A 27,944-nucleotide genomic window follows, 5' to 3' on the forward strand; every position below is an offset into this window, starting at 1 on the left:
TTAAAAAAAATATAATAATAATAATAATAATATAATAATTATACACAAACGTAACCGTCAACAGGACACGGAGCACAAAAGGAAGTGGGGGTCGAGCGGGAGGAGCCCAGGGCGGGGAGGGGTGGGCGGTGAGATTGTCAGCTCTTCGTCAGGGAGGCTGAGAGGAGGGGAGTGGGAATCGTCACTTTAATGTCTGCGGAGAGAGGAGACGGAGAGCGGGGTGTCAGGGCCCCAGCCCCAGGCTAGGCGCCCCCCATTCCCCTCTCCCCGCAGGGCTGGGCTGGCTTGGAGGGGCCTGCGGCAGGGCAGGGGCGGCCCAGAGTCCTCCCAGGTGGGGGCTCAGGGGCGGGGGCGGCCCCGGGGGTGCAGCAGGCCGGCGGGAGGGACGGCGCTACAGTACCCAGGTGTCCAGCCGCATCCTCTTCACAGCGGGGCCCTCCGCCTCGGGCTCCTGGGCCGGGCGCAGCAGGCCCAGCGTGGGCCCGAAGTCCCCCCGTCCGTCGTCCCGGTCCCCGGTCTCGTAGGAACCGCTGGCGGGGCTGCTGAGGCCGTCGCCAGGCTCGGGGCGGGTGGCCGGGAACACGGCCGGAGGGGGCGGTGCGGGGCTGCGCTCCCGGCTGGGGGACACCGGCTCCGACTTGATGCTGATGTGGGGGTGGGTGGTGACTGTGAGGGCGGCCCCCACGTGGGGCAGTGGGCTGCCCGGGCTGGGCACCAGGACAGAAGCAAGGAGGGGCGGGACACAGAGGGGGTGGGGGGGCGGGAGGGAGAGGGAGGAGGTGGGGCAGGGAGGGACGCACAGGAGAGCCGCCAGAGGGGAGATGGGAAAGAAGAGAAGGAGCCAGTTAGTTCCTTCCGTCCTGGTCACCCAGACAGCCTGGTGCTCTGGGCTGGCTTGGGAGGGGCTCCAGGGCTGCCTCTCCGTGCCCCATGTCCCGTGCCGTCCACTGGTGACAGAGCACCTCGGGGGGGGCACCCTGCTCCCGACAGGAGCCTCCTCTTCCCAGCCCCAACCCTGCCTTCCCTGAGCCCCCCACCCACCCCGGGGCGCCCTGGGACTCACATCAGGCTGCTGAGAGACACGGGGACCAGATGGGGCTGCGGCTGGGGCTGCTGGGGCGGCTGGGGCGGCTGGGGCGGCTGCTGCGGCGGCTGCTGCTGGGGCGGCTGCGGCTGGGGCGGCTGCGCAGGCTGCGTGGGCTGCGGCCAGGCGGTGACGCTGCCTAGTGACAGCCCCCCGGGCGAGCTGAAGGTCGGGAGGGAGGAGAGCTCGGCGCTGCTCAGCTGGTAATCTGCGTGGGGTGGGGAGAGGACAGAAGGACTCAGCGGCCCCCCCCAGCTCAGGGACCCCGAGAAGGGAATGCACAGGTGCTGCTTCTCCGCAGGAGGAAGATGCATTTTCAAAACAGGTTAACTATTCTCTTCCCTTTCACCACGGGTAGGTGTCACTTTCAAGACGTCAGCTGAAAGAGGGAAAGTCAGGAGGGTCTGACACACGCCCAACCATCATCGCTTCCACAGCCAGGTCTCCATGTGCCTGAGACGGGTGTCGTGCGGACCCCGGGCGCATGTCGCAGGGAAGCAAACTGCCATCACCCCCCACCCCCGGGGCCGCGTCCCTGCGCTGCGAGACTGTCAGCGCGCAAGGGTCCAGGGATTCGAGCCGCCGTGTCCGCACAGCCACCGGGTGGATGGGCGTGGGCCCCAGCTGGGCCCGCAGAGCAAAGGGGTGGTGAGGGTACCCTAACCCCTGTGGCCCCGGCCGGGTTCCCCGTGAGGCGGTGCTCCTTGCTCCTGACTGTCTCGGTCTTAAGGAAGAAGCTGACGTCTGCGCAGCTGACGCCGCACCGGGCGCTCCCACGGCAGCCTGTCTGGGCTGCTTGGCAGAGGTGCCCCGAGGAGCCCAGGGCAATGGCTTTGTGGGGACACACAGACACACCCACGTGGCCCCCCACCACCACGGTCTCACTCAAGGGCTCCCCGGCTGTGCCCTGGTCTTTGTGCAGGGACCATGGTACCACTGCACAACAGAACAACGGCGAGGGCGAGGCCCCCAGAGGCCCCGTAACCTGGGGCAAGCGATGCACTCGGACTTGTCCGCCCAACACACACAGCACGAGGCCTGACGGGCGAGGGAAGGCACGCGGGCGCACACCATGGCGTCTGGCACACAGGACGGATCCCAAAGACCGGCCTGGGGCTGTTCCTAATTCACGAGCGAGGCAATCACAGCGTCCGGTGTGGGGGACCCTGAGTGGAGACGAGACCCCGAGCTCCTGGCTAACCCGTAAGTCTCGCCCGGAGACGGACCCTGCCTCTGGTCTCGTAACAACACTGTGGGCTGAGACACTGGTCCTTAACAAAAGCAGAGCGAGGGCAGGAAGGAGCTCCTTGGACTCATGTGACAGACAGGGATGCCCATCCTCAAAGAGCTCCTGCCTCGCCTGCCATCCCACTGCCAGGAGACGTGAGGGGCCAGGCTCCCGTCCCGCACATCGCCACCACACTGGGGCCCCATCTATGTGGAGGCCCAGGGCCCCCTGGAGAGGAGGGACATGGCAGACAGGCCGCCTGCCAGCCCACTCGCTCCGGACCCAAAGCGACCCGCGGACCTCTGCGGCCAGCGAGGGGCCAGGCCTGCCCCTTTCCCGGGACGCCAGCGGAGCCGGCCTGCCCTCAGCCAGAACTTGAGCCGGGGCCAGGGACTAGGAACGCCGGACAGCTGAACGGCAGTGCGTTTCCATTTGTGCACGGAGAGCCACCTGAAAACACCTGCTGTGGAAACGGGGGTGCGCTGAGCGGCTGCAGCAGCTTGCAGACGCAGAGCCCCAGCTTCTGGGAGGGCACGAGGGGGCCCACACCTCCCGGCAGGGCCCCGAGGGCAGGCCCCGGGTCGGAACGTGCTTTCACACCACACTGCCAAACAGTCTGAAGTCTGGCCTTGCCGGGGGCCTGTCCCAGTGTCACAGAGGCAGCTAACCTCCTGCTTCAGGAGACTCCCAAGGGCCAGACACGATGGCAGGAAACCACCGCCGCGTTTCAGGGTTTCCCAAAACTGGAGCTCTGAAACAGTGGTCTGTGCTGCTCTCTGCCGCCCACCCTGCCCGCCCTCGACTCTTCTAGAAGAGGAGACTGGCCCCTGGGGGCACAGCCATCTGTGGCTGCCCACGGGCCCCATACAGACACAGGCCGCAAGCACAGGGCTGAGGGCGCAGGGCTGAGGGATGACCACACGACACCTGGGCAGGGACATCTGCATGCGGACGCAGTTGGCGGGGTCCGGCCCCTCACCGTGGCGGGGCTGCTCCAGCTTCCTGTCCTGCCCCGGGGGGCTTCCCTGTGTCTGCAATGGTGCGGTTCTAGCTTTGTACCCGGGGAGGAGGCAGGATTGTGTGACCATCTATACAGTTGTCTGGAGCAGGGGCTGGGGAGGCGGGAGTTTAAGGGCCTTTTGGTCTAGTCTGATCCAGCACAAAACAGCCCCAGCACAAGCCAGTCCCGGGACTGGGACCCTGTGGAGCGCCTGAGGTCTCGGCAGGGGACAAATCCTCAGACACAAGGTGCCGAGGCGTTTCGTTTCCCCACGAGCAAGTCCGGCGTGGGGTGCAGGCCAGGACGGCCCAGAGCGCCACCAACTGCTCCTTGGAGGGGACTGTGGGGGACTCAGGACGGCCTGAGCACTGGGTGTCCTGTCCGAATTCTTCCACCCAGAGGCCCCCCTGTATCTCCGAGCAGCTCTCCACCCGCACACCCCTGCCTGACCTTTATCATCTCCCTCACCTCCTCCTCCTCCAGGGAGCCTTGCTGTGCTGGGCTGTGCTGCCCAGACCATCCCCCTCCCCTCCCCTCCCCTCCCCTCCTCAGCCCTGGGCCCCCTGCTCAGCCGACCTCTGGCTTGGCTCCTCCTCAGACAGGAGGCTCCCTAAGGGCAGGGACTCCTTTCTCCATCAGGTCCTATATTAAAAATGGGGAATACCTACTTATTAACTTGAATTTCAGACAAAACAATGAGTAATTTTTTAACATTTTAGCAGAAGAACGTCTTTGACATGAACTTATCCTCAAAAATTATGTTTTATTTGAAATTCAAATTTCAGTGGACATCGGTTTCTACTTGCTGACTCCGGCAACCTTCGTCAGGTGGGGGCTCCCCTCCCCCCGGAGCATCCCCCAGCGACTCTCTCCTGCTCCCCCTCTGGTCCCAGTCCAGCCCCAGGAGCTCGGTGGCGGGGAGGCCGCGGAGCGCAAGCACTCACCTGTGTTGTAGGCAGTGGGCATGGAGGAGAAGGGGAGGCCCTGGCTGAGTAAACTGGGCGTTGCCACGGAAACCACTGGCGTGGTGAGCGAGTGGGTGGACTGGGAGGCCCCGAGGCGCTGGGCATTGTTCTGCAGGAGGAAAGGGGCCGGTTGGCGGATGGTCGCACCAGGCAGGCGGCGAGAGGGTGGGCTGCCTTCCCCCAGCCCTCCAGTCCAAGGCCAAGCCGGGGCCCCAGGCCCCAACAGCCCTAGGCTCGGTCTGGAGGGGGCCGCAGACAGGCAGGGCTGCTGGCGTGTTCCCAGAGAGGCCGAGACCTGGGGTGGGAGACGCGCCTGGCCGGGCGGAGGAGAAGCAGACTGGGCCGCCCTCCCTGCCCGTCTCGCCGCACGCCCTGCCGGAGCGCACGGGCCTCTGCGCGGGAATGCCGGGCCTGGCGTGGCGCGGGCCCGCGTGTGCACACACGTGTGCGGGGCTGTCAGCCCCATCTGCCGCTGAGTCACTTGTTTATTCCAGCCCCATGCCGCGGCCGAAACTGCCGACGTGTTGGCCGCCAAAGCCTGCTGCCTTTTCCAGCCTCCCTGGCCCCCGTCAGGGAACCGGGGAGGGAGAGGCCCCACCCTCGCGGCAGGTGATGGCCAGTGTGGACACGGGAGGGCGTGTGCGCAGCTGCCATTGCCTGAGCACATGCGAGGCGGGCTGCATGCGGGACCAGCAGGGCCAGGCAGAGGGGCTGTGGCGAGCCCCCTCCCCCGCACTCTCACCCCCCAGCCCCAGGTAAATCTGGCTCAGCCCGGGACCTCTGCTGCTCTGGGAATGCGCTGTCGTCGCCAGCTGGCTCCCCTGCTAAGGAGGCCCCCCATCCTGGGTCCTAAGCATGCTCAGCAGGATGGAGCCAGGGGGCAAGTCCGGCGCAGTCCCCCCAAGATGGGCATCCTGGGGCCCCAGCAGACAGGCCCACTGAGGCTTGGGGCTGGCCCCTACCCCATGCACACACGCGTGCACATGCACACACGCAGAGAAGGGAAGGTGTGGTTGAACACGGCACATAAAGACAGGCACATACACACAGGTACAGACACGTGCACATCTGACCCCCGACCCCTGCCCCATTCAGCCCTGGACCCCGCCCAGCATGGAGGAAACACCACACAGCACACCGGCCGCTGGAGGGACAGGGCGCACGCTCCCCAGGGCTGCACAGGGCCACAGGCTGACCCAGGGCTCCAAGCCACCACACATGTCTCTGGGCCTCACTTACCAGATCTAAGTGGTCCTCAGTCTGGGAGCGGAAATGAAAGCAAGGGGCGGTTCAGTGTGCGGCCCTGGCCCTCGCCTCACACCCCGGCCCCTGCAGCCGCCTGTCCACCTCCTCGCACAGGAGCAGGACAGCTGTGCAGCCCGGACAAGGCTCTTTGGTGTCCACACCGACTCCAGAAAATGCCATAGCCTGATGTCCACCAGTTAGGAACCCATCACAATCCAAGCCTCATCTTTCCGTTGCACTGGCAAACCTCCCCCCTGCCCCTCCCTGGCACAGAACCTTTTCTCCCACCTCCTGTCCCTTCCTCCTGCCCTCATGGGTGGCACGTCCACGTTCCGACCTCTCGGAGGGCCCTCTGGAGAGTGAGAGCTCACAAGAAGTCCAGCTTTCGTGGTCTCCCTTGGGCAGTCCCACAGACTGGCTGGCCTGCATCCCTCCTGCCGGAGCTCGGCTCTTCCCCACCCCCTTGCCCCTGCCCCTCAGTGCAGACCCCCACTCACCAGATGATGCATCAACCCTTTTCCTCCCTGGGAGGTGATGACCCTCAGGTCAGGCTTGCGACTGGGGGCTCCAAGCTGGGCGCCGTGGGTGGGCGGAGGTGGAGACTTGGCAGGGATGCCCTTGTTCAGAGTGCTGCCATTGGCCACGGGGAGGAGCCCGGGTGAAGCCCGAGCACTGACATAGCCATTCCCTGAGAGAAAGAAAGGGTGTCAGAGGACAGATGCGGACCCAGCCCTCTGCCCCTGTGCCAGGACTCCACACTCAGGCTCGGGGGGGGGCGGCTGCTGAGCTCTCTGATCCTCCCTGAAAACCCGTCCTGGGAGAAGGGGAGAAGCCCCCTCACTCCGGAATTACCGGATTATTCCCCTGGCTCTAGGCGACGAGTGCCAGAACACGGGGGCAGAAGCACCAGAGCCGGAAGCCGCGTGGCCTTGCCTCCCCACCTCCCTTCTGGTGACACAGACAGGGCAGGGCGTCCAACACCTTCCGACCCCATGACCTGCCCCGACTTCTCACAGGGGCCCGGCTGCAGATGGGGAGGTCAGCCTGGGACGTGGGCCTCTGCAAGGACTCCCGAGGCACCCCGACCACTGAGACTGCAGCTTTGGCCAGAGACGGGGTACACGTGACAGGATGCCCATGGCCCTGGGGGAGATGAGCCATCAGCCGGTGGTGGTGCTGTTGCTGGTCACAGAGGACCGATGACACACCCACCACCACAACTGGTGACCACCAGTGTCATAAGGACCTCGTGCGTTTGCGCCACCATCTACACAAGCCCCCTCGTTCATCTGAGCTCACTGAACCCTCACGCTGAACCTCACGAGGCAGACAGGAGGGGGGTGAGCCTCAAGCCCAGGATGGTGAACTCGAGGCCTGGTGGGCAGAGGCACACGGACTCGTCCAGGACAACGTGGCGGGCTGGACGCCATGCCAGGCCCCCACCAGCCTTCCACATGCTGGGCCTGGGCACGGGGAAGACCCACCTTGGCCTGAAGACTGCAGGCCCTTCTCTGGCCCTCTTTGCCCTCCTCAGAGATGAAAGGATGGCCACCGTGCCCTCCACGCCCCGACCCCGGTGCCCAGTCACCCCCAAGGATGCACTGGATGGTGCCTGGGGCTAAACTGCAGGCTCTAAAGCCCAGAGAAGTGGGGACAACCACAGTCCTGAGTGTCACCTTGCTCTGTCCCCCGGGAGCACACTGTTCCCCTCCAAGTGTGGGGCTGCCTGCATCCCAATTTCCAGATCACTCCGGGAACGGCAGGAATGTTGGCATGATGTCAACGGTGACATTTGAAGTCATCGTCACCAGCCAGCCAGCAGCACAGGGCACGGGAGAGGCCATCGGCGGCCGGGGTTCCGAGCAGGAACGCGTCAGCAGCGCCATACACAGGCTTCCTCCAGATCCCACCCAGACGCCCCATTCACCAGAGAAGCCCCGCATCCCTCTCCCCCAGCTGGAGACGTGGGTCTCTTCTTCCAGTCTGTCCAGGATTCCCTGAGCCTCCGTCTCTGGTGACCGCCCATGCCAGTCAGGGCTGCAGACCACCCTGAGGCTCAACTCGGGCCCTGGGACCTTCCTCTCATCTCCTCTGGGTCCCTCCAGGTCCCTGGGGCCCGCGAGGCCACCGAGCAGACCACTTACCGACAGGGCTGGGGCAGGCTCCGTTAGCACTGTTGAGGTCGCCCCCCAGCATGGCCCCTGGGGACAAACAGAGCCACAGTGAGCTGGCGGGATGGCACCCTCCACAGCAGGACCCAGGAATGCAGAGCCGCAGGAGCCCCGGTCCCTTCCCTCAGGAGCCACCCAAGCGAGTGACGGAAGGCCGTGCTGGGCAAAGGGAAACTCCTGCTGGTAACAGAATCCCCGAGTGCCTGGCAGGCCTCCTCCCCACCTCACCTGCGCTGGCCGGCCGCTGGGGCAGGCCCGGGGACACACTGTTTCTCTGCAGCGCTGGCTGCTGGGGGGACAGGAGCCGTGGGTCCGTGAGGGATGACGTCACCAGGGAAGGGGTGACCAGAGAGCCGCTGGGATTGCTGAACTGCAGGGAGCTCTGACTGGACACAGGCACTGTGACAGGCATGGCGAAGTTGGGGGCCGGCACAGCGGACTAGACAGAAGATGGAGAAGCAGGGTCAGGCCAGGCGACACCCCCACCCTGGACCCACCGTGCCCAGGGACAGGCGGGCCCCGGGCTCCTCGATCCTGGGCTGTGTGTGCGAGGGCCCGTGGCTCGAGCTCTCCCGCCTGGCCCTCTTGGAGGCGGTTTGCTGGAGGGAGTGCTTTGGGACAGAGCTCTGGCCCAGAGAAAGACCTGCTCGCGGCGGACGGGACCAGGGACCCCCGAAGGCCCCCAGTGGAGGCAGGTTAGTCCTCAGCCAGGCGGGACACACGGGGAGCAGGTTAGAGGGCCTGAGGACAGACCCACACGCACCCACGCAGCTGGGGACGGCCTGCACCGAGGCTCAGGACCCATGTCACCTGTGTTCCTTCAGCGGGCGGCTCGGGCCAGCGGTGTCCGCGTAGGCCCCCCCAGACACCCGGCCCCTACTCTCCTGCTGCCTACGGCCCTCACGTCATCTACACACGCCCTGCGGCCGCTCCCGGCCCGCGCTCCGCCCGCACGGAGACTCAGCCAGGGCCATGGGCATCCACAGCGCGGCTGGGTGGCGCCTCGCTGGTGACCGCCAGACCCGCGCGGCGCGGGACGGGCGTCAGGGGTGGCCGGGGGCCGGCGCGAAGCCACACCATGCACCACGGGGAGACGGCCCCATGCGACTACTCACGGCCAGTCTATAACTCTGCATCATTTTATCAAACTCCTCGTCTATCTTTTTATACTTCTCCTCCGTCTGGGGGGTCAGGGCAAACACCTCGTCCGCCTCGGGGCTCTCACACTCCCTGTGCTTCTTGTGCAGCGCCTGGGGGCCGGAAGGGGCCGACAGACACGCGGTGAGTGGGGCTCACCCCGTAGCGCCGGAAGAGCCCGTCCAGCTCCTCGCTGGCGCGCCGGTACTTGTCCTCCAGCAGGGGGCTCTGCTCCAGCGAGTCCTCCCCGTCGGGCTCGGGGCTGTCACAGCCGTTGAAGCCCTTCTTCCTCAGGGTCTGCAACCGCAGCAGCGCGTCAGCCGGCGTCCGCGGGGCGGGGTCCTGGGCGCCCTCCTACCTTCTCCCCAGCCCCCTCCTCTGGGTCCCCAGCATTTCCCGGCCACCCCCTTCTCCTCCCTGTGGCACTGTGGGGACATGCGCTGGGTTGGGCGAGGGGGGAGGGGACAACCGCGTGTGGCTCAGGCCCCAGGGCCCACCTCGGGGTGGGGGGGCGGGGGCCCACAATGCACCTGGCACAGACGACTGCTTCCCAGGTGACAGCTGGGGCGGGGCCCTGGGGGGATGGGCTGGGGGCTGTTGCCAGGGGAGGGGGCCAGCCCGTCTGACCACCCCCAGTACCCCACGGGGGAAAGGCAGCCCTGCTCACAGGAAGAAGGGGAGAGACGCAGAGGAAGAGGCCCAAGGAAACCAGCGTAGGTGAAGCCCCTGCTGTGTGACCCCCCCCACGCTGTCCTGGCCAGGGGCCCTTGCCACGTCGGGGACCACCTGGTAGGTGTGGAGCAGACCCCAGAGTTCCCTCTTCCTGCTCTAAACACCTTCACAGACGCTTGTTCTGTCGTTAGTGGATAACGAATGTACGTCTTCCGTTCTAGTTGAGAGTAATCTGTTTTCTCTATTACAGAACTAAGGTAACTTCCTCCACATCTTGGAGTTCAAGCGGGAGGCCAAGCCTGTGGCTTCCCGGGCACCCGCCTCACTGGCAGAAGTTCTGTTCCCTGAAAGCACGCACGCCCCGTGGGAGAAGCAGGAACTGGGCTGCCTTGTTTAAGTCCCACCACACCCTTCCAAGCTCACCCCGGCCCTGTTTCGTGGAGGTGGGCACCACGGCCCGAGGACACATGGCCAGGAAAGGCCCCCACTGGACTCTAAGGCCTGTGTCCTCCGACAGCCTACAATGCTGGCTTGTTTTGAAACAGAAAATTGAGCCCCAGGGACCCACAAAGGGACAGAGGCAGAGCGGGAGAGCTGGAAACAGAGGAAGAACGACAGAGACAGAGTCAGATGCAGGAAAAGACCAACGATGGACAAGGAGAGAAAAAGAGAGAACCAGCGGGGAGACTGAGCAGAGGGACGTCCTGCCAGCCTCACAAGCATGAGCGGAGACGCAGCGGGCCGGGCGGGCAGCAGCCAGCCGGGGTGCACACCGGGCCGGGCGGGCAGCCCGCGCGGGCAGCCCGCGCGCCTCCTCGGTCCGGGCGCGGGAGCGTGCGCCGGAGCGTGCGCGCGCCCGCGGGCCCACCTCGATGATGTCAGCGTTGGTGCGGCTCTCGTGCGGCTCGTTGTACTCGGTGTACTTGAGCAGGACCTTGTCCATGTCGGTGCTGGCGTACTGGAACAGCTTGTTGGAGTGGTTGAAGATGATGAGCGCGATCTCGCAGTCACACAGCACGCTCAGCTCGTACGCCTTCTTCATCAGCCCGAACTTACGCTTGGTGAACGTCACCTGCGGGCGGCGGGGAGGGCCGGCAGGGTGGGGCTCGGTAAAAGCCTGCTCCGGAGCCCCTGGCCTGGGGCTGGGGTGGGGGGACAGACCAGCACCTTCCAGCCAGCGCAGGGCCACAGGGCAGCCCAGAGCTGCCTCATGGAAGGAAGAGAACCTGGACGGACAGAGCTCCACACCCCCGTGCCAGGGGTTGTGAGTGGGTCAGGGAAGGAAAACGGGAGGGCTTCCCAGATCTTCCCCTGGTGTAGGAAGACGGGGAGAATTAATCTTGGGGAACAGGGTGTGCCTGGGCATGGCCTGAAGCTGGCGTATGGTCCCTGGGTGGGGTGGGCGGGGGGGTATTGGGGGGGGGACACCCAGGGCTCCTCTTATAGCAGCAGGTAAGCCTTGGAGTTCTAAGATACAGAGTTCCAAGAGCCACAGGGAGCTGGGGTTCCTCTCCTCCCAGTTCAGTCCTTCCCCTTCCATAATAGCCTCCAGAGGCCCCCTCCTCAAGGAAGCCCTCTTAGACTAGCAAGAGGGAGTGGAGGCAGAGGCCAGCTCCCTGCCCTCCCCCACTCTACACAGCCCCAATACCCCCTTCTCACCTGTCGGTTCCGCTCGTCAGTGATTCGCTGGATCTGAATCTTTTTCCTCCCCATCTTCTCCGGGGGTCCTCAGTGCTAGGGAGGGGAGGGGATCGCTGGGTGGCGGGTCTCGGCGCACCTCACACTGTGCTCATGAACAGCCTGGGACCAGGGCTCAGTTCATGTTCTGGAGGACAGCTTCTGCACAGCGTCCTGGGAGGGGAGGGGAGGGTCACAAGAGGACAGTCAGCCCAGGCTAGCAACAGCACGCAGGCCAGGCTCACCGCACCCCGGGAGATGCTGGCGGCATCCACCCCATCCTCGAGATGGGGACATGGGGGTGCCCTGAGGCAGCAGCAGGCGCTTACACCCAGGGCCTAGGCCCCAGACCAGGCTCTTTCCACACCAACGCTGCTGCTCTCAGGTTCCAGATCACACACAGTTGGCTTCCAAGGGTCTGGGTCCTGGAAAACGCCCTCAGCCCTCTCCTCTGCCCAGAACCCGCCTGGAATAAAGACAGCTGGGTCTGCCAGCTGCCCCTCGGGCCTAGAGGGGCACTGCCATTTGCAGTGCCCAGTGCAGAGAGTACCTCCTACCAGGGCCACGCACTGCTAACCCTGGTGCCAGGACAGGTGCACTCTGCGGCCCGGGGTCAAGCACACAGAACAGCCCAGAGCCTGGGGGTAGGGCCGGGGCTGCAGAGCCCCCTCCCCCTCCCTCGAGGGCTGCTCTACGCCCGTATCCCCATATCCTCCATAGGCCTCTGCCTCAAAGTTCTGCTTCAAGAGCCGCTTCTGCTGCTTAAAATAAACACACACACACACAGCCCCGCCACAGCAGAGTCCAAGCTTTCTCCGCGCGGGGGTCCACGGCGATCCACAACTATTTTGGGCCCTGTGGGCCATTTGGGTCTGCACAACACGTAAACACAGACGGGCCACAGAGCTCAGGGACAACAACAGGCATGGGGGCAGCTGCGGCCCCGAGGGCACAGCCTGCAGACGCCCACTCTGGGGACCATGCCGTGTCTAGGACCCGAGCCCAGTCTGGGCTCCAGCCCTTCCCAGGCTCGCCCCCCCCCGAAGCACAGATCAAGGACGGAGCCGCTGGCGTGCACCGAGGCTGCTGGCCTCCAGGAACATGCAGACGCCCCCTCCATCTTCCGCAGGTTCGGCAGCCAGCTGGGCGACTCCAGGGCGGACCAGTGTGTGCCGAGGGAAGCCCAGGCTGACCCAGGAAGTGCCGCGCTCAGGTGTGGGCGGTGCCCAAACAGGCTGGGTGAGCCCTCAGGGACTGGATGGACCTGGGGTGGGATGGAGGCAAGCATGAGCCCATGGCCCCTTGGGCTCTGTGAACGGGGACAATCAGAGGTGGAGCCTTCTGGGAGAAGGGCCATGGGGGTAGCGAGCAGGAGGTCCACGCTTTCCAAAGCCACTCTGGGTCTGAGGAAGAGCCTTGGCCGTGGAGGTCCAGCCTGACCCCCAACCACAGAGACCCTACAGCACAGTCCAGCAGGTGGGCTCTCACTGCCCCCAACCTGAGCAGAGAGGACAGGCACACCTGTCGTTTGGGACCCCCTCCCCAGCCCCCACTCCCAGGGGCTGCTGAGTCTACCCTGAGCCTTTCCAGCCCCACCCAACCACGGCCCCCAAGGTCCCACAGTAGATGGCGGAGCTCATCTTGGCAGCTCGGCCAAGGAGGGCAGGGGAGAGGGAGGGGAGGCAGGGAATCTGGACTTGGGAGGAGCCAGGAACACCCCTTCCCATCAGTTCCTGTCCCCAGGACAGGCCCTCAGGCTCTCCCTAGCCCAGCTGGAAAGAGAGTTTCTGCTCTGTCCGGAGACCTCAGGAAACAACCCCGTGGCGCTCCCGCACAACCAGAGGGATCCTCCACCCCCCTCTCCCCGACAGGGGTCCCAAACCTCTTCCTCTCTCCCTTGTTCTCCGGGTACTCCTTGGGTCCTGGGTCCCCTACTGTCCCGCGGGACAACACCCACCCAGCCCCCGCAGCCCTGAGTGGCCCAGCAGCTGCCCCACTCCTTGCCTATGGCCCCATCTCTGCCAAAGACCACGTGGAAGGCCCCAGCCCAAGGATTTCAGCCCCCATCAGTCCGCTTCCCAGTGCAACCCCAGAGCTGTGTTTCTCAGAGCCACAGGACTCTGGGCTCCTGGGGAGGGCGGAGAGGGGGCACGGAGAACAAGGGGGCCACAACGACGGCTTTTTCTTGGAAAGCCTGGCCTGGCCTCGTGTAAAGGGTTTCACGGCCACCCTCCCATGCTCAGAGCATCTACCTTCCCTCCACCACCAGTCTCTCAGCTCCCTCTCGCCGCCTTTTGTGCAGAAGCAAATTCTTGCTGGGATGTGGCCTCTTATCAGCTTCGGGCCAGTTCTCTCTTCCTCCAAGTGGGGAGAGAGCCTCTCTGTGCTCGGGTGAGCCCTGCAAAGTCATTCCTGCAGTCTGACCTCGTTCCCTTGGTTCTCAGGGTCCCTGCCCTTCTAGCACTTACCACCACCGCACACTGGCTACATCCCCGCGCTTCCATTCCATGTCCGGCTCCCCGGGAGCTCGAGCTAGAGCAGGAGCCACGTCCGCCCTTTTCGTCACTCTACCTCCCCATAAGGAGGAGCTCAGGAAGGCTCTGCTCAAACGAGGACCGTCTCCCTCGTGACCCTGTGAGAAGGCCTTCTTGCAGTCTAACTCCGGTCAGTCCCGCTGCAGGACCTGCAGCCTCTCACTGTGCCCCTGAACTTGTACGTTTGGACACCACCGGCCCTCCGAGCGTGCCCACCTCTCCGGGCCGGGCCTCAGCCCTCCCCATCCTTGGGCTGCCTGGTGCAGAGGGTGAGACTCTGAAGTCTGCGGAGCGGCCCCGAGCACATGGAGATGGAGAGGATGGGGTTGCTTAGGCAACTGTCGCCTGGCAACCAGCTCCCTGGCTGATCTCCTACACCACCCCCCCACCCCCGCTTCATGCTGGGGGAGCTGGGATGCAAGAGGGATCAGGGCTGAGGAGACAGGGAAGCCACAGAGGACCCCCGCCCCAAGCATCCTCTGACCAGAGCGGAGTCAGGGACAAAAAGACCAGGCCCAGTCCGTCCCCTCTCTGCCAGGGAGCCCCTGACTCCACACTTCCTGGGCCCCCCACCCACTGCTGCTCCTGTCCCTGTGCCTGCAATGCCAGAGGACGAGGTGCCCCTGCCCTGGGCAGTCCTTCCTCCTATCTGACCAAGAGCGCCCCATGGAGCAGGCTGAGTCTGTGATAACCTCCTCCCCTTCCACCCGTGCTGCCTGTTCCACATGGCCCAGAGTCTGAGCGCCCCGGGGCCAGAACACGAATTCACCGGTGACTTTGGAGGGAGGGTGGCTGCGACCTGGGTGGGCACCGAGGACCCTACACTGACCCCATCAGGGTGAAGGAGGCCCGTCCTGTCCCGCTTCCCTCCCACTCAATTAGGAAGATCCTAATGAACACCTGGGCCTCCCTAATTAGCCCCCTGCCTGATGACCTAACCCACCGCCAGGAGCCAGAGGCCCGAACATCTGTTCTTCTGATGGCACCTCTGCTCCCTGGCCTGGCCTGCCCCCACTCCGCCTCTTCTTCGGGCCAGTTCTCTCTTCCTCCAAGTGGGGAGAGAGCCTCTCTGTGCTCGGGTGAGCCCTGCAGTCATTCCTGCAGGCCCTCTTCTCCTCCTCTAGGAAGCCCTCCCAGCCCTGACTTTTGGCTGTCTCTGCTGGAGCCCAGGGCTGGAGGGGGCTTAGCCAGCTGCTGTGGACACAGGGGGGTTGGCTGGGTTGGCTGTCCGGCTCTGCTGGCCCCAGGGCCCTCCTGACCTCAGGACCCAGCTACGGCTCCTTGGGCTGGCGGCATCTGTGTCACCAAAAGCAGCCCCTGGAAGGCTCTAGCAGTTTCTGCTTCTCCCACTCAAGGCAGTGCCGGCAGGACAGAGCTGGGCAGGCTGGGCCTCCTCGGGGCGTGGAGTGGGGACAGAGAGAGCACAGGGGGAGGGGGATGGCAGCTGGGCCAAGCCCAGGAGGCAGGCACAGACCCACCTTCTTTAGGGAAGGTTGGCGGCAGAGCTGCCCCAGCAAACGGGGAACAGAGAGGACGCGGGGCTGGGGAGGCTCATCTGACACCACCTGACAGGGACCCCAGGGGGGCGCCTATCCAAGCTGGGATCCAGGCCCAATAGAAGTGGTTCTATTTACATGCAAATGAGGTGCAAACAATATGCAAAGTGTACCCTAAAGGGGGTCTCAAGCTGGAGGGGCCACGGGAGAAAAAACAGGCCCGGCCTCCCCCAGTTTAACACCTCTTGGTACCTGAGCAATATTCAAACCATTCTCAGGTTTCAGAATGATGCTATCTCAGTTCCTGTGTGAGGGTGGCCTGGGGCCAGTGGGGAGAGTGCAGGGGGCGGCCAGGGCAGCCTCCCGGACCTGCAGCAGCTGTGGCCCAGATGCCCTTCCTGGGGGCGTCCTGACACGCCTTCCAGCTCCTCTCTCCTCCCTCCCCATGCCCCCGCCCTCAGGCCTGCTGCCCCGGGGCCCAGCAGCCCCCAAGAACCCGAGGGCATCTGATTCAAGAGTGGCGCCACCAGGGCAGATCAAACGCAGCAGGGGCCCAGAGAGGCTGAGCGAGCAGCCACCGGTCACAGAGCACTGGGCTTGCACCCCTCTCCGCTCATCAGGCAGGCCCTCCATCCCTTCCTCTAGGGCTGATCCCGGCTGCAGGCGGGACTGGAGGGGAAGGCAGGAGGCGCTGGAGACAGCTGTCATCCCTCCTCCCGCCCCTTCCCCGTGGCTGGGCTGCAGGGCATGAAATAAGCAGCAGGCGCTGGGGGAGGGGGTGACAATCCAATCCACCTGTCACCCCCACAGTCAGGCGGCCTCAAGCAGCCTGCTCACTAACGAGGGAGGAGGCGTGGTGAGGCAGACACGGAGGAGGGTGGTAGAGGGGGACAGACACCCAGACGGGCGAGAAAGAGAGGCCGAGAGGCCAAGAGGGAGGCCGAGGGTGGGGTGAGGCAGAGACAGACAAGGAGAGGCGGGGGGGGGGGGCAAGGCTCAGAGGCAGCTCAGCTGCGCCCCAAAGCTGGGCTGGGCGCGGGGGCACAACCGGACAGGATGCCAGGCCTGCCATCTGAATCCTGTAGCCCGGCCAAGAGACGGAGCAGGGAGGGCAGGTCCCACGGAGGGCGAGGGCATCCGGGCTCCTGAGGGCAGGCAGGCCCCCACGGGGGACAGAGGGGAGCCCAGGAGCCCCCTCAGTCCTGAGCCATCCCAGGGCTCCCAGCCCTCCTGGCCTCTCCCCTCAAAGCAGAGACACAGGGAGGTGCGCTCCGCAAGAGCGGGGTGGGCAGGTGAACCCCAACACTAACACACAGGGCCCAGGAAGAGGGTGCTGGGGTTCCCAGGTCTGGGGTACACACGGGGGGCACCTTCCTTCACCATCTCTGAGGTCCTTGGAAGTGAGGGCAGTGCCCCTCGCCCCCACCGGCTGGCCCAGTTCTCATGCCCCCAGCCTACTCCCCCCTCCCCTCTGCTGTTCCATTCCACCGCCCCCCCCAGCCCAGGGTCCCACTTCATTCACCCCACAGTTCCAGTGTCTGCTTTCAAAGGCACAGGCAATCCTCAGCCCCATCCTCCTCCCCTCAAAGTGCCGTTTGGCAGGCTCCCTTCCCAAACCCCTGGTTCCCACCATCTTCCCCTCCCTCGGGAACTCCCCTCCCCCAGCCCAGCAGCCTCAGGGTTGGGCAGGGGCTATTTTTAGCCTGGGCACTGAGCTAATTTTAACTCACCGACAGGGACCTGGGGGCGGGCTGGCGGGCTGGGGGGAGGGGGAGGACCAGTCCAGGCATAGCTGGACCCAGAACAGGGTGGTCTCAGGTCCCAGGTGCCCTAGGAAGGCAAGTGGCAGCAAACACTGCAGCCTTGCCTGAAGGGACAGGAGCGGCCCTGCCAGACTGAGCAGCTGGCGTGGCCAGCGTGCCGGGCACCCGCCCCGCAGCTTCTGCTGGACACCTCTCCCGAGCCCCACCCCAGGCTTCCCGCGGGGCAAATCCCTGGGATGGGGTCATCCTGTTCTCTGCCCAGGAGATGCCTCTCCAGGGAGGGTCTGACTCCCGAGCCTCCCCCCTTCCCCGCCCCAGCCTGTCCTTCCTGTAGTCTAGCTGCCATCCTTCCTGCAGCGGCCGGAGAGTGTCCAGTGCCCTACAGTGGCAGTGGCCAGTCCCCCACCCAGGCTCCAGCACCGCCCACTGCAGCTCTGGCTGTCCCCCGGGGGCCTCGGGGCTGGCTGCTGGGAACCACCCTTCACCCTAAATCCTCCCAACTTTCTGGAGCCACCGTGCCTGATCTCAGGAAGAATCTGGGGGTGGCAGGAGGTGGAATCCTAGCAGAAAAGGGGTGGCTGTGGTTGGGCAACAGGCAGCCCAGGGAAGTATGAGGTCTTTCGGCAGGGGTTCCGGAGGCCTGGGTTTTAGCCCTTGCTCTGGCCCTAAATGACTGTGTGGCCTTGAGTAAGTTACCCCCCTGCCCCACCACGTTTTACCCCACTGGTCAGTACAACGGGTGGGTAGAGGGGAGAGGGTACCCGAGTGTCCTTCCAGCCAAGCCATTTGGCTACTGTGCTCCTTAGAAAGGCCCCAAAGGAAGGGAGGTCAGGGGTGGGATCCTCCACGGGGAGGTAACAGAAGACATGGCCTGGCTGGCCCACTGTCCTCCAGCCCAGGGGGCAGGACAGCGTGGGGGCCACAAGACAGGAGGGACGGGGCTGATAAAGGCACAAGGTGCTTTCTGAACCCTCGTAACATGAGGCAAAGGGTTGACAGAGGCTCGTGGTCAGCAAGGGCGGTACCAGGGGGAGAGGGGGCACATCCCTGGCCTGGCCTCAGAGACGCAGCCTCCCCAACTCCAACCACACCTGGAAAGCCTATCAGACCCAGGGCTTGGGTAGTCACTGCCCCCCCCCCCGAGGTCATGGTCATGGTCATTAGTGGGGCTGGTTCTGGAACCCAAGCCTGAGCCTTGCTTCACGCTCTACCCAGCAGCCAGATCGCACTGACTCACTACCGCTCATTTGCATGGGGATTTGCATAGTGTCTCTGACCTTATTCCATCAGGGCTCAACTTCCCATTCCAGGAACTGGGCCGCCCCCACCCAGGACACCTGGGCCCTCAGGATGGAGCTGGGCACCGTGGCCAGAAGGCGTCCCCGAACCCAGAAAGAGTAGCTGTGGTACAGAGCTCTCAGTCCCACAGGCGCTGGGCTCTTGTCCCTCCCCTGAACGAGGCAGGGGTGTGACCCTGAGACAGAGGGACCGCAGCAGAGAATCACTGAGTTTCATGGGGGCTCCACAGCTGCCTGGGGGGGTTCCCAGGACAGATATCCCACCCACCCCGTAGTGCCCAGGCTGGGGCAGGAGGAGGACGGGCCGTCTGTTCTTTACTTCCGCCTCCAGCCTCATTTCTAAAATCCGCTTCCAAGCCTCTAAATGAGAGCGGACGGCCTCGTGCAGGCCAGACAGACGCTAGGCTCAGGGAGGGCTTCCGAGGGCAGCCGCTTTGGCCTCAGAGTCGTCTCTGCGACTCCAGTTTGCTTTGTTAGAAGTCACCCAACCAAGCAGGGGCAGCTGGAAATGTCTCGGGGAGCACGGAGGCCCCAGCACGACCCTCCAGCCAACGGGGACTGGCGGGCAACCTGTCCCAAAGGGCTCGTCCGCCTGTCCAGTTAGAGCCCTGACTCTCGTGGCCCTGCCCTTGCCTGGTGGTCCATTGTCCCCGGAAGGCCTTCCTGCTGTCCAGCTTCCATCCCTCCCACTGCGGCCGGCCCTTCCACGCAGGTCACAGAGATGAGAGTGGTGGCCAGGGCCGCGGGCCATCTGAAGCGGTTGGGACGGTTAGTGTGTCACCTTCCACCTCCCCACCCAACTTCCCTCTGGGGTCTCGGGAGACAGAAGTGAAAGTGGCAGCTGGGGCCTTGGGGGCGGGTCGGCCAGAGAGCCGTTGGGTGAGCAGGAGCGCAATGCCACCAGGGCCCGGCCCGGCTGCTGCGGCAAGCGGGTGGACTGATGGTGAGAGCAGGGGAGGGACTTCCCGTGGAAACGAGGGCACAGGGTGACTGTGGAGTGCAGGGTCCCGAGTGAAAGGGAGACAGAGGAGGACAGGACAGTGGGCAGTCTCAGAAGGACGCTCTTTAGGGGGGTGCCAGGACCCTCCCTTCCCGGGCACAGGCCTGGGCAGGGCCACTCTGGCCAAGGCAGGTGGTGGGGAGTGGGCCCTGACTGCTGGACCAGCAGGCGGAGGAGACAGGACACAAGGCCCGAGGCCGGGGCCCTCACAGGGGGCAGCACCTGTCCTGACAAAAGGGAAGCTGGAGGGTCAGGCTGCAAGTGAGTGTCCCCCTAGTCACAGACGGGCCCAAAAGAGGCCAATCCAATCAGAGAAAGCAAATCCTCCTAGAGACAGCACAACCTCAGGGAGCCACAGAGGACTTAAAGGGGCCACTCAGGGCGGTGGCTGGGTCTCCTCCTGCGGAAGGACAGTCCTCTAAGCTCTGGCGGGGATGGGCGGGAGGATGGCTTCGGGGGTTGGGCTGGCCAGGGCAGCCAGCCAGGCGGCTCTTACGGGATTAGCTCCCTGCTCGCAGGAAAGGAGCCAGGTGAGGCTAAGATGCCCGGCTGGAGGGGCCCAGGCGGCGGGGGGGGGGGGGGGGGGGTCCACCTCACAGCGACACAAACACTTGCGCCCGATGCCACTCACAGCCCCCCTTCCGAGAACGGACAGTGTGCGGACCCCTGGGCGACCCCTGCCTGTCAACCAGCTTCTCTGCCTGTGACCCAGCACCCCCATCCCAATCCCAGCGGGGGAGTCCCGCCTGCTGTCTAATCCCCATCCTTCCCATCCTTCTGCCACACTTTATGCCCAGCCCCCTCCCCCCGGCCACGCCCCAGGGAGCAGGTGAGGGGGCCAAGGGGTTCCTACCCCGCCCTGCTGGGCCATCCCCTCACCCCCCCACCCCCTGGCTGACAGGTGGGAGAAACAAGAGGGAGCAGCTGGGCCGGGACACCTGTCCCTACCCGGTCAGTCTGGGCCCCACAGGCCTGCCCTGGGGGGTGCACAGGGGAGTCACCAGAGAAGCAAGCAGCTGTGAGGCTGGAGGAAAGGGGCTCAGAGGCTGGTCACCCCCAACCACTGGCCCTCGCAGGACACAGAACACAAGCACGCTTTAAGGAGAGACACTCGAAATCTGAGGTCATCTGTGCCATCTCCCTGCCTCCATGTTGCTTGACTCCAGAACGGAGACAGACCCCTCCCCTCCTCCCCCAGCCCCACCCACTGTCTCCTCCGGAGGTTTGGGGATGAGCTCTCCTTACTCTCCCAACCCTCAGCCCCACCAAGCATCTGCTGGCGGGGGCAGGGCGGGAAGTCGGGAGGAGTAAGGAAGCGGCCACCAGGGATCCGAGAAGAGAAGACTCCAGGGAAGGTGGAGGTGGAGGGAGGGCTCGGAGGCAGAGAGACAGCTGGCTGGGGAGGCAGGGGTGGGCTTGGCGTCCCCAACCCATCCCCGCGTGAGACGGAGCCCCAGGCCTGGAAGCCCCCACAGGGCCCCCTCAGGCAGCAGCTCCCACACCCCCGGTCCCTGCCAGGACACCCCCCCTTTTGGGGGGCTGCCCAAGCCAGCAAGTCCTGGGTCGGGATGGCATCCGGGTCTAGAAGAAAGGAGGCACCCACTTTCCAAGCACTGGCTCTTGAGGGCCCCACATGTCCCCCACAGACCCTCCCTCCTTTCCCAGGGGAAGCGGCTCTTTCTGTCACCAGTGATGAGGGGCGGAGGTGGGCTCCCTCCATGACAGGGGCTTCCCTCCCCCTGGGAGTCCAAGCAATTCCTTCCAGGACAGAGTCCCAAACCTCTGGGCCTGGGCGGGCTCCTGTCAGCCAGGCCTCTCGCCTTCAGACCAGCCTGAGCTCCTGCGGGCCCGTCTTCCCACACGGGCCACTCGTGACACCTTGCTCAAGCGGGTACTGGTAGGAGTCCTTCAGTCCCTTTTCTGGGGGCCTTCTGCCATGGTGTGCCGTCAGGCAAAGATACCTTCTCAGGAAAGCAAAGCGACATCTCCCTCAGCTTCCCACCAAACCTCAGCCTCCACCCAGGGGCCAGGGGCTCCCAGAAGCATCCAGGGGCTCACCCTTCCCTTAACGTGCCGTCCTGTGCTCCTCCCAGGTCTCCCCAGGCCCCCTGCTTGCCAGGACCCTTCCCTAAACCTCAGACAAAGCCCCTAACTCCTCACTGGGGAAGAGGGACCTTCCCACTCCAGCTGGCTCATGTGACATGGGGGCAAGGGGATGGAGCAGACGACGCCCTCAGCAAACCACTTTCATCTCTGCCTCGGTTCCCCAGTTATACAAAACAGTTATGCCAGGAAACCAATGAGTGTCCGGGCGTCTACATGCCCGGGACAGAGTGTGGCACACAGGGACGGCATGACCAGCGCTCCCTTCCTCTAGTCCCCAGGGATCTCAGGAGTGTCCGAGTTAGGTCTCCAAAGGAAGAGCGAATGGGATACGGCTGGCGGGGAAGGTCCCTTGATCAGAGGACAAAAACATCTCCTTTTCTATATGCTTCCCTGGTCTGCCCAGCTCCCTGGGGAGTGGCCAGAGCACCCAGCCAGAGGCACCAAGCCAAGGTCAGCGACCAGGCCTAGAGCCCAGAGCCTCCTGGGAGGGTGAGTTTAAATGAATAAATATGGTCCCGCCTGGGTGTGGCCAGCAGCAAGCGGAGCTCCGGACAAGCCCCTCCCCTCGAAGCCTTCCTGCAGAGGGAGAGCGCTCCCACAGCAGGCACAGCCGCATCCCCACCCCTGCGGACTCTCAGGGTCCCGGGCAGAGTCAGGGAGCACATCCGCCAGGTCTGCACGGCGGCCAGGACCAGCCAAAAACATGGCGAGGCTCCCCGAAAGGTGAGGTGGCGGACACAGGCTCAGGAAAAGGAAAAATGAGCTGCCTTGGGGCCTCCCAGGCCAGGGGTCTACCCCGCAGTGCCCACAGGCTCAGATGCAACCTTGACACATGGGGGTGGCCTTGCTCATCAGAGTGGGGAGGGAGACAGAGACTGGTGTAAACTACCACGTCTCCCAGGTGCTCTGATGGCCTCTGGGCTGGTGCGACTCACGTCCACCTGGAAAGCTGCCTTAGCCCAGGGCACGTGGCCCGCGTGGGGGTGCGGGGGGCAGAGGCGGTGTGAGCCAGGGTCGTGGGCAGGGGCCCCGGGGGCACTGCAGGGGCAGTGATGGGAGTCAGCTAGGGCTCCTCAACTGGCAAGCCAGGTGGTCCATCTGCGGTCTAACCTCAGTCCCTCTTGCTCTATTGAGCCCTCCCTCTGCCAAGTCCTTGCAGGCCTCTGCCTCCTCACCCCTGGTCCCCCATCCATCCGCGGCCTCCAATCCCTTAATCATCTTCCCATTCACTGGCCCTCACCCCCGCAGGGTGGCAGCTGCTCAGTGGGTGTCTACACACCCCTGGGTATGAGCTTGCACACCTCCACGCACACCCGTGAGTATGAGCTCGCACACCTTCACGCACGCCCATGTGTATGAGCTCGCACTCCTTCAGGCACGCCCGTGTGTATGAGCTCACACACCTTCACGCACGCCCGTATGAGCCCGCACACCTTCACGCACGCTCGTGTGTATGAGCTCGCACTCCTTCAGGCACGCCCGTGTGTATGAGCTCACACACCTTCACGCACTCCCGTGGGTATGAGCTCACACACCTTCACGCATGCCCGTGAGTATGAGCCCGCACACCTTCACGCACGCTCGTGTGTATGAGCTCGCACACCTTCACACACGCCCATGTGTATGAGCTCACACACCTTCACTCCATGTGCCCCTAAATGCTGGGAACCTGCCAGGTGCATCTGGGCACGGCGGCCTGCACAAGGACCCCCCCCCCCCAACCAGCACCCCCTGGCAGGCTCCCAGCAAGGGGGCAGGAGGGAAAATAAATACCCAGGCCCAGGCCACTGTCTGAGCCTTTCAGAAAGCAGAGCCCCCAAGAACGGCTGGGGAAGAAAGCACCTTTAGAGCTCCCTCTTTCCCAGTCCGAGGGAGAGCCACTGCTGTCCCCTTAGCGAGCACCCTGGTAAGTTCTTCCCGAAGTTGGAGCGCTATGCCGCTTGCTGCAGTGGTGGGCGGGCAGCCCGGCACCAACCAGAAGCCGGCAAGGTGTCCAGCTTCCCACACAGAGCTCAGAGCACCTCGCACCTCCCCCTCCCACCATGAGTAAGTCACCAAACTGGGACAGAAGGACAGACGGTTGGCCGGACTCCGGCCCCATGACTGGCTCATAAAAGCCACCAGCAATGACAGTGATGCTGAGGCGATGCGGGCTCCCCCCGCCACCGCCTTCTGCCCTCTAACAAGCGGGATAATTGCCTCAAACTGGGGGGCCTCAGGGAGCCCAGAGAGTCCCAGCCTGGTCCCTTGAGGTGGGCAGAGCCCCCCACCGCAGAGCACCATGACCCAGAACCTGACCCCTGACGACAGACCCCAGGCCCATGTCCGACTCCTGTACCCACTGCAGACACCAAACGAACCCCGGCCAGCCTCCCTCACCTGTCCCCCCACCCAGCCCTCTTCTCCAGGAAGGCCACCACCTTCTGGGTGACAAGGGCAGAGAAGCAGGCTCTGAATAGTATAACCAGGGCCCTGCTGGAGGCCCCTGTCCATCCCGGACTCCTCTTGCTGTGTGGACAGGCAGAGAAGTAGGTGGCAAAGGTGGCAGAGTGTCTGATTCAGGGTCCCCCCACACCGGGCCAAGGCAAGCACCGAGATCTTGGACCCGGTGCCAGCCAGGGAGGGCAGCGACCCAGGTGGCCGGGGGAGAAGGTTAGGAAGACGAACAGAAGGCCAGGCCCCTCTGGGGGCCCAAGGGCGAGGGACGCCCACAGCAGAGACTGAGGAGGAGGAGGGTGGGAGCGGCTAGGTCGCAATCTGTGAGGGTCTAACCTAAGGCCTCCTCTTCCCTGGGCGCCAGTGGAGCCGGGGGCCTCCCTCAGCCTCCCTGCTACTGGTACTCCAGACGACCCCCACCCCCGCCCCCGCCAGGGACTTTACCCTCACCTTCTTTCCTCACTGCACCTCCCAGGAAAGACCAAGGAAGATTTAAAAAAAAGAAAGAAAGAAAGAAAGAAGGAAAGAAAAAAAAAAAAACCACCCTGCTGGAGAAAGATTATATAACAGCAGCCAGAAAGACTATCCTATCTCCGGGTCTGTGAGAAGAGCCTAGAGCCAAGCGGGGCAGAGCTGGGAAGCCCAGGGCCCTCCAGCCCAGGAGCAGCAGGCCCAGAGCAGGGGGACAATGGGCAGTACGTCAGAGCCACCGTTCCTAGTCCTCCACCACTCGGTTCCAGGCACTGGGTACAGGAGACAGAAGCCCCAGCCCAGCCTCGCACGCCCATCCCCCAGCACATGGTCAGGATGCTCTCTCTGCCTGGGTCCTGCTGCTCCCCTTGGACCTGAGGCTCCAAGAGCAAGGACTGTGTCTTCCCTCTCGTTGTCACTCCCTACTGTGGAGCCACGCCTGGAAGACTGGAGCTTAGACTAAAGCCCTGACACAGACCTGCTGTGTGATTTCAGGCACATGGCTCAACATCTCTGGTCCCTAGAGGAACATGAGTGAAAACCCTTCCTTTTCCCAGAGAAACCAGAGACCCCTCACTTACGCATGTCCACGCACACACCTATACACACACCCAGGTACACAAGCACATACAGGTATGCTGGGGGGCGGGGAGATACGACAAAGAGAATAGGACCACTGAGACCCAACAGTCGAAATGCCCATCGTAGGGCAAACTAGGAAAGAGCCGTATGTAGGCCCTAGTGTTCCCCAATCACCCAACATAAGACATAAACGGGTCTTCAGTCACCCTCGCTGGGATCCCACCCCACCCCCACCTCCTGCCCAACACACTGGGAAACCACAGGAAGGAAATTCATTCCCAGGCAGGCCGTGGGAGTTGGGACAGCCAGGCTAAGTCCTGGGGCGGGTGTGACCCAGCGGCCACAGGCGGGCTGGACATCTGTGAACACTGACATGTGCCTTTTCCATGCTCTCCTTGGCTCCCAAGACTTCCCTGTTGGGGGTCCGAAGACGAGTGGGAGGTGGACAGCTCCCTAACTTCAAAACACCCAATCTAGGGCTGGCCTGGGCTCCCCTCCTATCTCGAGGCCGGAGCAGCCCAAGGTCACCGCCCCAGACGGCAAACTTCCCGTAGTCCAGGCCGGCCCCTGAACTGCCTGGGAGACCCGTGAAGGGGCTGGGGGAGGGGTGGGTGAGGACCACCCCCAAACCAAAGAAACCAGGCTAATAAGGAGACCTCAAAAAGGGGACTCGGCACAGGGAAGGGGGGCAGAGGATCCACCCACTGTAGCCTCCCCCAAACCACCAACAATGCCCTGTTTAAGAGGAGGTACAGAGAGCCTCCCACTTAGAAGGACAAACCTGGGATAACCTAGTCAGTGGTTCCGAGGGTGCCCACACCCAGGAGCCCTCCCCACACTAGGACAGACCTACAGAGGCTGTCCAGAGGACGGCTTGAACCACTAAGGAGAAGGGGCCCTTTCTCCCATCCCCCTGAGACCCAAATCTGACGGCAGGGGGCTGCCACAGGGCAAGACACAAGACTCATCCTGGTCTCCTTGAAAGCCCCCCAACATTCCCTCGACCCCCACTCCCAGACCAGTTCAGCCTGCCATTGGTGGAAAGAGAGACTGGAGAACTCTTGCCCAGATGTTGAGCAGCTGCAAACTTCTGGCCAGGGTTTCTCCAACTGGGGCTGCTGACAAACCAGATCGGGGGTCTCGGAGTGGGGGTGGGAGGTCCCAAGAAAGGGTCGAGCGCGCCCACCTCCGTGGGGACTCGGCGTCCCAAGTCCACAGGCACCCGGCAATCCCGGGCCGGGACACACACACACACACACACACACACTCACACACCCCGACCCACCACCCCGGTGTCATCTGAACAACGTCCCCCCTCCCTCCCCCGCTTCCCAAACAGCTGCGGCTCCCCCCGCCCCCACCCTCCCGCCGCCCTCCCAGGCCCCCTTCTGCACCATTTCGGGCCAAGGAGGAGTGAACAGGCGGCGCGAGCAGGGAGAGGGAGGGAGGGCCGGCTGTTAAAATGTCAGTCGCTCCCGGCTGTCACCGGAGACCCCCTCTGAGGATGGCGCCCCTGCCCAGACCACTCGCTGGCCGTCGTAACCCCCGACACCCACAGACGGGCGCGCCCCCAAGCGCAGGTCCCCACCCCGACCCCGGCACGCAGGGGAGTCAGAGCCCCCTGCACTTGTCCCCCGGCCGAGTCCCCTACACAAACAAGCAGCCCCCCACGTAGCCTCCCACCGCCGCCGCACGGAAACAGCCTGCTCCGCGAGTTCCTCCCACCCGGGGGCCACCCCAGCCCACCCCTCAGGGGGACGGTCCAGACCACCCTCCACCCCAACCCCGGGACGGGGTGGGGGAGGGGGCCTCTTAAAGCGGCAGGCGCATTATTTTTCCCTACTCACCGGCCCCGCTGGGGGAAAGGGGTGTCACAGCTGGGAGGGGTGGCCCTCGCCCCCGGTCCGGGGGACCTTCAACGCCGGGCAGCCGCAGCTCCGGGCGGGGGGGAATAACAAATGAGGCCGGCGTCCGCGCGGGCCCTGGGCGGCGCCGGGGGGCCTGGGCCCCCGCCGTGGGCGCGGGGGCGGGCAGGCGCGCGGCGGGAAGGGGGGACCGGGGCCGAGCGCCCGAGCCGCCTCGGCGTTGTTGATATTTTGCTTCCTTCCTCCTTTCGGGCTCCAAAGGTAACTCCTCCAGCCCCCGGGAGTCGAGGCCGACGTAGGCACAGCTCAGCCTAGCTTGAGGGGTGGGGCCCGGGGGCTGATGGACAGGCAGGGGGCCAATGGGAAAAGCCCGCGCCGGCGGGGCGGGGCCTGAGGGGGCGGGCCTGGCCGCGGCCCCGCCTCGCGCCTCCCGCCTCCCGCGGCCAGCCGGGCGGGCCGGGCGCCCCACCCACCGCCCTCCAGGCTAGGCTGCGGCGCCGGGAGCGGCGGATCCCTCCGCGGGCCGGGAGGGGAGGGGAAAGGAGGGGGGCCGGGCCGGCGGCGCGGGAGGCGAGGCCAGCGGCCGGCGGAGGGACGGCCCGCGCGAGGTGCCTCTCGGCGCTGCTGCCCCCGTGCGCTCGCCGCGGTCCTCCCCGGGGGCTGGGCGGCCGCCGCGCACTGGCGCACGCGAGCGCGCCCCCTCGACCCCCGAGCACCGGGAGAGTTGGCGGTGGCAGTCTAAGTAGGCAGATTCAGGGCAAACACTACATGGCGACCAGGCTCCGTCTCCCCCACTTAGGGCGCGCCGAATCCCGCTGGAGAGCAACGCGTTCCCGGCCGCGGGTTACCTGGGGAGCTCGCTCGCTCCTCTACCTGTGCCGGCCCTCCCCTCCCGGGCCGGCTCGGCAGACGCCCAGCAATTTAAAGCGACAGCTCATAGTTCTGGGGTGACCTAATCCCCAGTGCCTGCGGCCCCAAAGCACTTACAGCCGAGGGGGGCAATTTAAAGGGGCGGGACGTTAATTTCCCCCAGCACAGGAAACGCCCAAAAGCATCTTATTAAAGAAGCCGTAGTAGCTCTTAAGAAAAAAAAAAAATTTTTTTTTTAATTAAAAAATCCCTAGTTGCCCTGGGGCGTGGTGAATCTTGACGTGCCCTACTACAGGCGTTCCGGGCCATGCCTACCCACCGGCCCCTCGGACTTCTTCTCCAGC

At 64.5% G+C, this 27,944-nt stretch overlaps 1 protein-coding gene across 8 annotated transcripts; it reads right to left on the reverse strand.

Moving 5' to 3' along the window:
- On the reverse strand, positions 1 to 27,063 carry MEF2D (myocyte enhancer factor 2D). 8 transcript variants are annotated; one of them, XM_032845223.1, is made up of 12 exons: positions 26,713 to 27,063; positions 11,162 to 11,353; positions 10,371 to 10,574; positions 8,809 to 8,943; positions 7,922 to 8,132; positions 7,667 to 7,723; positions 6,020 to 6,210; positions 5,517 to 5,537; positions 4,258 to 4,386; positions 1,064 to 1,296; positions 401 to 707; positions 1 to 193 (listed from the first exon to the last, which is right to left on the reverse strand). In XM_032845223.1, the coding sequence occupies exons 2-12, from the start codon at positions 11,213 to 11,215 to the stop codon at positions 182 to 184; spliced, it is 1,554 nt and encodes a 517-aa protein (XP_032701114.1). In that variant the 5' UTR covers positions 11,216 to 11,353; positions 26,713 to 27,063; the 3' UTR covers positions 1 to 181. The 8 variants fall into 8 exon arrangements, with proteins under 8 accessions (XP_032701114.1, XP_032701115.1, XP_032701111.1 ...); XM_032845224.1 differs by having other exon boundaries at positions 1,064 to 1,292; positions 4,257 to 4,386; positions 26,713 to 27,060; XM_032845220.1 differs by lacking the exon at positions 8,809 to 8,943 and adding an exon at positions 8,990 to 9,127 and having other exon boundaries at positions 1,064 to 1,295; positions 4,257 to 4,386; positions 26,713 to 27,057.
- Positions 27,064 to 27,944: the final 881 nt, after the last annotated feature.

Source organism: Lontra canadensis, unplaced genomic scaffold (assembly GCF_010015895.1).
Source record: "Lontra canadensis isolate GAN:19392208 unplaced genomic scaffold, GSC_riverotter_1.0 scaffold160, whole genome shotgun sequence".
NCBI classification, from domain to species: domain Eukaryota; kingdom Metazoa; phylum Chordata; class Mammalia; order Carnivora; family Mustelidae; genus Lontra; species Lontra canadensis.